The following is a 12,054-nucleotide window of genomic DNA, read 5'->3' on the forward strand; positions in this document are numbered from 1 at the left end:
CGGAGTTGGGCACATGGCTGGATGTGGATCAGTAGCAATGCAGGGTGGTGGGTGGTGGCAACAGCCACCACGTGTGAGCTGTTCTCTCCCCTTGTATCCAGCTGGCCAGTCGGTGCCTGTGCAGCCTGCAGAGGGACACCACTGCCTTCCCCCTCCCACTCCCCCCAGCCCTGGAAGTGGTGACTCAGGGTGGTGGGTGGTGGCACTCTGTCCCCAACTGCCTGTGTGTACCCCCTAGGGCCTTCCCAAGTACTCCTGAACTACTAGAGAAAAGCTCCAAAAAAGCCCCACTGAAGTGCCTGATCTACACAGATTTTGGGTGAGCCGAGTCAAACTAACACGATGCCTCTTCTGGACGTGTGCTGAACTCAGCACAGGGATGTGCTGAGTTTAAAGTAAAGCACTGTTTTTGTGAGGGATTCATTTTTGTTTTCTTATAGAAAACACTTCATTGCTGTATTCAGACCCCAAACTGAAAAGAAGCTAGCAGGAATCTTGGCATGCAACATGATCTGTGGGTAGTGTTCTGTAGCACTGACGGTAACATAACGACTTCGTTTCCTGGAGACATGGGCTCCCCGGTAGTGTTTATAAGTCTGTTTTAAAAAAAAAATTACCCTCCCTTCAAATCTGGCCATACTGAAGCTCATGTTAGGTGGCTGGAAATCCTTATAGTGGTTTGTCAGCATTTTCTGCTTGGTGCCTTCACTTGGCGTTGTGTATCAGCGCCAGCCTCCTTTGTTCCTTATGCCAGACCTGGAGAAGACACTGTCTGTTTGCCCACCTTCTGTCCGTATGACTGTTGTGTTTCCACCTTTATCTCATTTTCTTTCACTTGTCTTTTTCTGGGCTTATCTTCTATTTTCTCTCCAGTTTTCTCCCTACCTTCTGCCCCCTTTTTCCACTTCTTCCATATTCTTCCTTTTTCTTGCCTGCATTTCTAACCCCGCATTCCCTCCTCTTCTCCCCCCCCCGCAACTACATTAACACATGCTTTACTGGTATTCGTTAAATGGTAAACTGCACCAGCAAAGCCATACTTTGTACTGATACAGTAAAGACTTGTCTTTCATATGTCTGAGGTACTGGTGTAACTGCTGGTATAACCTGGAGCTTCTGCTTGCTTTTGTCACCTCTTCATGCCCCTGACCAGTGCAGCAATGCCACAGGAAGCCAGTAACAGCCCTTGCTATCACCTCACTTCTCCTTTTCTTTACCAGGACTCTTCCTCTGGGATGCTATCCTTGCTGTTCTCTGTTCTCAATACTCGTTTGAATCCTCCTGTGCTTTGAAATATTGTGCTGTGTATTCCCCATCTTTCTCCTTCCTTGTTACTGCAGCTATACCTGGTACTCCCTCCCAGAGTACAGTGGCACTGTATAGTACCACCCAGTGAACGGGAAGACAAGGAGCAGTGGTGTCCCAGAGCATCTGGCATGTCAGGTTGGGGGCCCCTGCACAAAACAGTCTTTCCTTTTAAAATCCTTGCAGTACACCCTGATGTGACAAATGTAACTTTCTTCTGCTGCTTATGTAGTAGGGACACCTGTTTTGCCTCTTCAGGGATGCTTTTTGCTGCAGCAGTATGGTGCATGTACTGTACTAACTGCCATAAAATTAAGGTGTGTAGCTGAGGCATATTAGAAGAAACGCTTGTGCTATGCAATGCAGACCCCCTCTTGGCAATGGATGGGGAGCAGGGATGGGGAGACGGATGCAAGAATGCATTCTTCTGCAGTCCTCTTTCCTCCGATTTTCCTTTCCGTGTTCTCTTGCTCTGTTCCACATCACGCCTTAGCATCTCATTGACAGTGCTGCAGTTGAAGGAGGGTGCACTGAAGGGCATTAGCAGATGAGGCCCAATAAATAGTTTTTTCCTTCTCCCTTCAGACACAATTCTAGTCACTTGGGAGTTGCATTTAAGTAACGTTCAGTAAGGTTAGGTTAGTTTTTAGCCTCATCAATACTATGTCCTTGTATAATCAGAGAAAAAGAGCTTAGGTGAAATATTTGCAGGAAGTATGAGTAACTTTTTTGGAAAGTGAAAATAGTACAAGATTGCAACAGAAGTCACTGACTGGTAAACTATATTCATTTTTTAACTGCTATGAAATAGTGCATCGGTAGTAAATTTTTGCTGAATCCTAACAGACCCTTTACTCCAAACACTGTGGACTACTGACTGATGACAGTTACTGTATTTACTTGAACACAAGACAAGAGTTCCCCTCCTCCTAATCGGTATGAGGGAGAAAAACGTTCCTTGTCTTGCATTCACACACAAAGAAACCTCATTAAATGCATTGTCTATCATTAAAGTGCTGCCAAAAGCAGCATGTGCTCAATGATGGAAACCACCCGTGAAGTTGATTAATTGCAGCCAACACTGAGCATGACTATAAAACACATGGCCCATAATGGGTGAACATACTGATGGGAACCTTTTTTCTTTCCCCCTTTAAAAAAAAAAAAACAACAACAAAAAACACAGGTGGGTGTTCCAGTATCAGGCTGGCACCGGGAGGGCCAGAGTCAGCCCTGACATACTCCTGTTGATGCCAGAAATGCTACATTTGATACCATGAGGGCAGGTTAATGCAGCCTGTCTGAATGAGATATCTGGTAGTGTGCATTGCACTCGATTCCCCTAAGCAACAACTCTTAAGTTATGATGAGCCCCTACATTGTGTACATTTTTACTTCTTCACTCCCACAGCTGAGCTGCACCTTTCTTTCCCATTTCCAATTATTCCTGTTTCTTCACCATCTTTAAATGTCTGGCAAACATCACCAAATGAGTCTTTAAACAGTTTACCCAGAATCCCTCTGTCGCCCCATCTCTCAGCCTGTCGCATATGGTTAGTGTGGCCCTGTCCTCCATGAGGTGGAGCTGGATCAGGTTGCCCTGAATCTCATCTGCATATATATTTTTGGAGGATCCCAGGGCACATGACAACAGTCATGAGTGAGGCTAACTAGTATGTGGATCCTTGGCGGGGGTAGGGGTCTGGAGTACACACAGATACCATAGCCCACCATGGTTTGAAATGTCATTGACTCTTCTAGGACCCAAACTACATGGTAAGTCATGAGCCTTTCGGTTTTGGACTAATATCGTGCATAGTTTTACCTGGCAGGGGAAATATCACGATCATGAAGGGGGCATGGGGAGTACACTGACCTAGTAGGTGGCTTAAAAATAGCTTTGTGTAGTGGAGGGTGCACCCCTTGAGCACCTCATAGTTAGCTTCCCACTGGCCAGCTTCCAGTGAGAAGATCTCAACTACACGACAGAAATGCAAGACTCCTCCGTAGCTTGCTCCTGTATCCATATGGCTGAGGGCAAGTGAAACTTGGGGACATGCAAACCCCAAGTCACCAGGCTTGGGCTTGCACATAGGATGCCTGCCAAAGAACTTGGAAGTAGCTGAAGTCCCAGGCTGAAAAGTCTTGGGTGGAGGAACCTGCCAGTATAGGGCCAAATGAGGGTTTTGAATGATTCAAAGGGTTCAGAACTGATCTGGCTAATTTGACTGGGATACAAAAAATTGTCCTTGGGGAGAGTTTGTAGTAGGTACAGAAAAATGTGTTTACAGAGTGCCTATGCTAAAACATGCAGCAGTTCAAAAAAGGTAAAATGTATCAGTTCTGGATAAGCTAAGTCTATGGATACCCACAGTCCCAAGTAAGTGTTTTCAAATTTGCTTCTCTCTTCCATGTGCTCAGGGAGAGCAGGGTCTGATAGTAAGTAGCAGAGAGAAGTTACAGGGGGAAGAAGTTGGCAGAGGGCAGGGGAGACACCTGACTGTCCAAGATTTATTTTCCCTGCTCTAGCAGTGGAAGGAGGACAAATTCAAGGCAAACCTCCAATAATTAGATTCTATACCTAGAGAATTATAACAAATTTCTAAATTTTTCAGATACAGAATTGAATTGTTGGGGGGGGGTCATCTTATGTTCAGGGTTTTCTTATATTCAGGTAAATACGGTATTCACATCCTGCCCAAACTTTATAATTTCAAATTAGTGAGAGACAATTAATGATGCAAACCCCCCCCCCCCCACCAGCACCCCAGGAAATATTCTGCAAGTGCTACCATGCCACATGGCTAAGGAATTGTATGTCACTAACAAATAGACCTAATTAACAATTTTTTGTCAGTGCTTCCTGGAGGGAAACCAGAGAATATTCTCTGGCCTGTCAAGGTGAAATGTTGGGTGCTTTCTACCAGTGATTCCCTTTTGTGAAAGTTGGCGTGTCCTTCACGTTGAAAACTTTAATATTAAAAGCTATGCAGTAAATTTCAGTAAAGCTCCAAGACATGTAATAAACAAGGGCATGCAGAAGGCACGTTGACCTACATTTCATCTCCGTGGGGGCACGTTTTACGTTTGGCTCTGCATTGTGGATGCCTCCTTTCCATTAGATAGCTCCTGCCCTGTAGTTCTAGCTGTGCTAGTGCCATCCTTACTCCTGGAGGCAGCAGCAGGAAACTTTAGGAAGCTGTGTTAGTTTTACAGTATGATTAACATGGAGAGAGTAATCTGCAGAGTAAACAGTGGGAGCTGAAAAGTGAACAAAAATAAGTGTTTTCATTGATACTAGGGCACACATCTATTGATCTGGAAGTTAAAGGGGTCCTAATGCTAGCACAGTTTACATTGATAGGGCAGTCTAAGGGTGGGGCGTGGCCTTAGTGGGGAGAAGAACTGAGCCCATCAAGGCTGTTTAGCTATAGTCTGGGCACATCTACATGAGACATTTACTAGCTATAGTCTGGACATGTTTACACTTACTGCGGAGTTGCCCTATTAGGCCACAGAAAACTAATAAACTCTGCAGCAGGTTAGTACTTGAAAACACAAGTATCCTGCTGCAGAGGTTTTTCGTGAGCAGCAGTGTGAACGTGTAGACGGTAATGAGGCTGGCTGGGGCATGAGGGTGCTTCAGTGTGGGCTAACCCTGTACTAAAGCACCCTCATGCCTCAGCCAGCGCTTCCACACCATGTTGAGCCAGGGCTGCTTTGACCCGGCTTAATGTGCTGTGGTCCTGGGCACACATTTAAAAGGCATGCCCGGGAGCAATAAACTCTGGCGCAATTTGCTGGAGTTTATTGCTGTGAATTAATTGCACATGTAGATGTGCCTTCTATGGACTAGATCAAGAATCGGACTTGCTGTATTTCACAGTGTATAAGTTGAAGTTTGAAGCCACCTCAACTTATACAACGTATCAGTACTTTGAAGTAGAAAAATACTTTGTTTCAAAGTTCCTTTGTCTTAAGCCAGACCCTACCCTGCTGCACCCAGCCCATGGGGAGGCATTGAGGGGCATGCCAGGGAGCATGCTGGCATCTGAGGGCTTCCCTGGCATCGACTGAAGCCAAGCCAGGCTCCACTCCCTGCCCTCCCTGCAACAGCCCAGAGCCAGGCTAGGCAGCCAAACCCTGCACCCTTTGAGTGTAGCCTGGAGACACTTACCCATGGCTCAGTGGCTGCCCCATGAATAGATCTTGTCCAGCAGGGTGGAGCTGCCACCTGATGGCATGGGAGACATGTCGCCACCGACACCTATCAGCAGCACCAGGGCATGGAGCGGCAACAGCGAGTGGCACTTGCTGGCCAGGAGCCACTTACAGCCCCCCATGCTGAGCTCCGCTGCTGCCCACCTGGCTGTGACTTTCAGGCTCTGGCTGCTGCTGCCTCTGCGGCCACCACTGACCCGCATTTCTAAGGTGCTGGGACAAGGTGACAGCTGAGTTCAAGTGCTGGATGTCTCCTCTGGAGGTGGCTCTGGCAAGGCAGGGTCTGCATATACACTGGATCTACAAAAATCCTAGCTTTTAAAATTAGAACTTTTAAATTTATACACCATGTAGATTTGTACGCTCTAAAATATGGTAACTGCCTAACGTGGCATTTGAGTACTCGCAACTCAATCCATTCAGCCACTGCTTGGCACTGGAGATGAACTCACTTTTCTAGTTCATGTTTTTAGGCATTTAGGAAGCTTTAGAATTGCCCTTCATGCAGACAACTGCGTCAGTGTTTGCAAGGCTTAGCAGCTCCATACCTAGTTCACACCAAAGCCCAATAGGGATTCAGAAACTAGGTGTTTCTCTTCCTGTGTCCCCTGAGAGGCTTGTTCTAGCTGGCATCCTCCTAGCATGCCAACCACACCCCAGCAGAACTGCAAAATATTGTTGTGAATACTTGATTTTAAAAGAGCTGCTGGAAGCGAAGGAAGTGGTCTACCTTTTATATGCTGTATTCTTTTTTGCACTGCAATACATCTCAGCTTGTATAGGAGAGGTGAAGAGACCCTCAGAACTCTAGCTGGATGGTTAGGGCACTTTTTTGGGCTGTGAGATGCATGGGTTTAAGCCCCTTCATCCAAAGGAGAGCACTGAATCTGGATCTGGCACTTGCTTGATGAGTACACTAACCACAGGCTGTTACATAAATGTGCATCTGTGCTTTCCTCTATTCAAACATAAGTGTCATTGTTACACTGTCACTTTTGGTGTTTAATTTTGATTTGTAAGATTGAGAAAACGTATTTTTTAAGGATGGTATATAAACTGCAACTGTATAACTGATTGTGTACAACCTGCAAAATATGACAACTGTTGTAGTGTGTGAAAGGGAACCTTACAAGGAAAGCATCGTTTGTTTGCATACATAACATACAGGTATGTGGACAGCAGGGTTTTGTTTTAAAGGTTTTTTTTAATGTTCATGAAACACTGAACTCTTCAAGTCAGAAATATTTTCCTCTGAGCAAACCATAAAGGAGGTTACCTAAATGTTAAAAGAAGAAAAAGTAATAGCCTTACCTCATTAGTGGCAGCTTGTTATCATTAAAGAGTTTGTCATGAAATTTGCCCCTAACCATTCAGTGAAGTTCTGACACTTTTATTTTGCATGCATTTTATCTGAGCAAAACCTTCAGCAGAAATAATACATACACAGACTTATACTCAGCTTCTGGGACAGGCAAAAAAAAAAAATCTGTTGTGAAGGCAGGGCTTTGATTTCTGTGGAGTTCCAAGAATCGTGGTCCATCCTGAAAATGGAGCTGTGGACCAGTGGCGTAACTGGGGGATGGTGACAGAGGGAGGGGCACTGCTGGCAGCAGAGTTGCTGGCACAGTCTTATACACTGGCCAGGCCACGGGGCTGCTCTGCTCTGGACTTGATCGTGTGTCATTGAGGACTGCTTCAGGATGAACTGGGTGTGATACTATGGCTTAAAGGGTTAATGCAAGCATAAAAAAGTGACTTTAAGGTAGAGGGAGAGTAGTGATCTTGCCTCTTTAAACCGCATTGGTAAGACGACTATTCCCATACTGTGGGTACAGATGCGCAGAGTACGTTCCCATGAGCAGGAACGTGCGTTTCCCCACGGACAGCTACCAGCAGCGTATATTTGCGCTGCTGCTAGTTGTCCCTGGGCATGCCCCTGCACATCCACTCTAGTGTACGGCAAATTGCTCCAGGTGGGGTGGGGGAGGCCAGGGCCAGCACCCTTACCTGGGGGCCTCCCAAGGTGATCCAGCCTGGCTAGCAGCTGGAGCGTGGCTCTGGTTTTGGGCACCCTGCCTTTTTCTGCTGTGGCTTTTTTTTTTATACCTGGATTTCCCGGTATCTAATTTTCCTGCCACGCTGCAAATATGCAGTGCGGTAAATGAAGTCACGAGTGCCACATGCATCTCGTGGCCCCTCAGAAGACTTTGAGGGGCCAAAAACTGCACGTTCCCACTCATGGGGACTCTGCCACAATGCCTTTATTCTGGGGTAGTCTCAATTTATTCTGAAATAAACTTACTCTTGGGAAAGTTACTCTGGTGAACCAGTTGCATTATCTGGTACCTTTTGGAAGTATCCATCTACTCAGTGTAAATTGATTCTCTGCCACCCAGTGGCCACATGCAGTAATCGTGCCTATTTTGGCTGTCAGTGTGAGCAAGCTGATCATGCATATACTCTGTTACAGAGTAAAATAATTGTGGAATAAAATGTGCAGTGTGCTACTTAAGAGTAAATGTGTCATGTCGTACTCTGTCCAGTTCTGGTATTTACGTTTGAAAATATGGAAATACTAGAATGAGCTCAAAGGAGAGGGGACAGGACATGTGTGATCCCAGCACTTTGGGGAAGTGAGCTTTAGAAGGTGAGGCTAAGAAACTCAATCTAGTAAGTCTGTGAAAAAGGTAAAAGGTGACTTGATTTCTGTGTTTAGGTGCATTCCTGTGGGTAAGAATGGGGTTTTCTCAGCAGTGAGGATAATTAAACATTGGAACAGCGTAGAGGAGGTGGTGAACTAGCTTGGAGTCTAGAAACATCAGCTTTAATTCAGCTCCAGGGAAAAGTTCTGTGGGTGCGTATACAGGATATCAGATTAGAAGATCATTGGAGTCCTTCCTGGCCATAGCCTCTATGAAAGGTGTTTTTTTTTTTTTTTTAAAGACATTTTTCCATTTTAGTTTTTTTAAATATTAATGAAGAACAAATTTATTTTAAAAACAATCTAACATTGAACATATCAATGAAAGTAAGTTTTTCCCTTTAAGTATTCATACCTGTAAAACAGATAAGTCTACTAGAATTAGTGTTGCTTTTAATTTAAAGGAAAGGAAAAATGTTAACATAACACTCAGTGTACAGCAGTATCTCCCTGAAGTCCTTGAATGCCAGAGATACCAGGAGAGCAACTTGCAGGTACCGCACAATAGCTGAGGCAGCACCTGCCTGGTCAGAGATCAAGTGAGGAAGCAGCCATTCAGAACGGGGTTATATGTCATTGTAGTAGTGGCAACAAATCTTTTGGTTTTGTCATTTTATTATTCAAAAGAGAGAAACAGATTTTAGTATGTCTGGCTATAAGGAAGTGCAAGAGCCACTTTTTGGCGATGCTGTGTTTGGCTTCTCGGAGATGAGGTGATAATTCTGCAAAATTGCAAAAAACTGCAAAATTGCAAATGGCAACACACAACGGTGAGCTGTGGTCTTAGCCGTTTTACACACTTGACAATGCCAGAAAGCGTGTTCAGTGCTTTGTAGAAACCAGGAAGGGTTTCCCCCAGCATCTGCAGTCTTAATTTAGAGGATCTAGCAATAATACAGAGGAAAAGCAATTTTATATTAGTAGGATTATATGTTGTTTCTATTTTGCCTCCTGCATGTCTTGATAGTGTGTGGTATATATTTCAGGATTTATGGCTGAATGTGTTTAAAATTTATGGCGTGTATGTTGTTAAAATGGAGTGGAGGACTCGAATCCAGTGATCAAGGTACAGGACCTGAAGTTGAGATGTAGAATTTGTGCCTTTCTCTGTCCCTAATGCTTCCATCAAATCAGTGGAGACCCTGTGTATTCATGGATACTCCCAATGAAGATAGTAAGGTTCTGTGTTTTTGCCGTGCTTTACCCACACAAATCACATTGAAGGAATCGGGCTCTAATCTTAAACAAGTCACTTAGCCGCTTGCTACTTCATCTTTCCCGTTAGCACAGATGTTAGTTAGGACTCCTACAATCTCTACATCTTCCTTGGAAATGTCTTAGAGTGATCCCAGCTTGATCCGTTGTGGCAAGCCACAGATGGAACCAAAGGGACTGTAGTTTTATCTCTGTCCTGTGAAAAACTATACTAACAGTCTGCTTCCCTTTTATGAGCCTACAGGCATTTTTCAACAGAAAAATGGTGAACTTCCTATGACTGCCATGCAACTGAAACACATAACAAGCCATGTCTTTTTCCTTTGTAGAGTTTACAGATGCTTCCTCAGCAACGGAAAGCCATAGCGAAATTCAAGGAGCCGGCGCACGCATTAGCATTTCAACAGAAATTCCACAGGTAAATAATTAACCCCTGCTGCATTCTTTTGTTTCCCCTCTTTAAAAAAAAACAAAAAAAAAAAAAACTTGTATTGCAGTTTCTTATAAAAAAAAAAAAAAAAGGTTTGTCTTAACCCAGTCAAATGCTTTTTACTACTGACCTACATCGTCCTGTTTTCTTCTGTCCGTGGATGGTAGCGTAAATTTGTCTAACAAATTGAAACTATTTTCTTTAACGTTTTGCAGGCATATGATAGATCTGTCCCATATTAATGTGGCACTGATAGTTGAGTGATACCTGCTGAGAATATAATCTGTGAACAAATGAAGTCTACTGTGGAGCTACACAGGAAGATTCAGTGGCAAAACTATCAGGATCTGAAATCTTTTCAGTTTACTGTCTTTCATTAACTGGTCTGTGGAACTACAGAAAGACACGAGATGTCTTCAAGAAAAGGTGAACTTGAGAGGATCTAGCGCCATGGAGTTTTTGTGTTCAGTTTCTTCACATTCTGTTGTAACCACGTGGAACTAGATTTTTTTCAGCGTGCTTACATTGCATGTAGACACTATTCTTCAGGATGCTACTGTGTGATCACAGTGACTTGAGAGCGAACATTTACATCGAGAAATTTAAAAACTCATTTACAGCAAAGAATATTTGATAATGGTTGCTCTTATCTTCAGTGCAAGGTATTTAAATGAAAACTCACTTTTTTAAACCAAACACATAAGTCTGTATCGCCAAGAAGATAAAAGGTGTGTTCTTATATAGATTAAAACATGGTCTATTTAACCAATCGGTAGTATGCCAAGATTTGGAGGTGACACTGGAAGGTTGGAGTTGCTCTTTGTGTAAATATGTTAAATCTTTCTTGGCATCTTCTAGTCCAGTACAGTCTTTCTGCCTTTTTCCTTCTCTCCTGCTCATAAATGAAACACTGTGTAGAAATGTCATTGCTACATTTTCCCCTTGGGTTTAAAAGAAAGATCTTAATCTTCACCCTCCAGTAGCATCATGGAATAGTTAACGCTTAGTGGTAATTGATTACAGTTTAGATTATTTTAAATGGGAATGCAAGGTACAAATTAAAACTAAAGCACTTAGGTGCTTGTTTTAAAAAAAATTGGCATAGAAAAAATAGTATATTCCCAATAATTACTTTGTACCAGAGTTACCTTTAAAATTATTTTTATTAAGATATTTTTCTTTGGCATTTATTTTGTGATTAATGCTCAAACGTAAAAAATCCCCATAATAGCAGAAAGCATTTCTTTTGTGATGTGGTGTTCCTGATTGAGTTGGGATTATGGGGATGTTGTTATGCTGCTGCTAAAATTAGCAGTACCAAAAATTATGTACAAAGATTAAGGACATTTACATTTTACACTAAATAAAATCAACCATACTTTCTTTGGGTTGGCACTGTCTAGACAGAATTTCCAAAGGAACAACTTTTCAGTTACTTCTTGGATATGGTTAGTAAAATGCCATCACTTAGATCTGATCTCAGGTTTACTGAAATATTTCCTCGGTTCTTAGATTTGGGGGGCGTGGGGGTGTTGTTAGCTCCTTTAAGTACTTGACCTGCTTTTTGAACTTGGGTACCTGTGGGGTCTTTGTAGGTTTATTGAGACCCAAGTAACAAACAGAAAAAGTGACAGAGTGCAGTGAATTTTACAGTAGCTATAAAAGCTGGAACCTAAAATAAATGCCAGAACATGGAAGAATGGGTGTGTGAAGCAAATTAGTTGCTATTAACCTTAGCTTTTGTGGAAGATTTAGTACTAACAAAGTTCTTATAGGCCTTCTAATTGGCTTTCTCGCCAATTTTTTCTTTTTTTACTGACTTGCCAATTAAGTAGAAGTTACTAAAAATTAATGATTGAGCAGTAAATACTGTCAGAAGTCTCCCAGACAAAGCTGCTTTATTTTTCCACTGAAATAATGCAGGGATAAGGTTGTATATTACAGCTATTACACTGGAAAATGAAAAAAGAGAGTTATTTAGAAATCCATTTAGGACCCTAGCAAAGTATGCCACTTTAACAGATCACAGCAGCTTTGTTGGAATGCTCCCAGAAACGGGAGTTTTATACTCACCTAGCTTATTCCAGCTTTTTGCATAAGTCTGAATCCTGACACTTAGCAGCTTTCAGCATAGCTGGTATTCTTTGCTCAGGACAGTTCCAAGACTGGACCAGTAGATGTG

General features: G+C 43.1%; 1 protein-coding gene across 3 annotated transcripts in view; it reads left to right on the forward strand.

The window, feature by feature from the left end:
* Window positions 1-11,834, forward strand: part of RBM33 (RNA binding motif protein 33) — a 224,858-nt gene extending 213,024 nt beyond the window's left edge. For all 3 annotated transcript variants that reach the window (XM_019508146.1, XM_019508151.1, XM_019508147.1), the window contains 2 exons: window positions 9,772-9,860; window positions 10,088-11,834. In XM_019508146.1, coding sequence (XP_019363691.1) covers window positions 9,772-9,860; window positions 10,088-10,136 — 138 coding nt within the window. In that variant the 3' untranslated portion in view covers window positions 10,137-11,834. The remainder of the gene's footprint in view (window positions 1-9,771; window positions 9,861-10,087) is intronic.
* Window positions 11,835-12,054: the final 220 nt, after the last annotated feature.

The sequence above is a fragment of the Gavialis gangeticus genome, unplaced genomic scaffold (assembly GCF_001723915.1).
Source record: "Gavialis gangeticus isolate Ggan-Ray unplaced genomic scaffold, GavGan_comp1, whole genome shotgun sequence".
NCBI lineage: Eukaryota > Metazoa > Chordata > Crocodylia > Gavialidae > Gavialis > Gavialis gangeticus.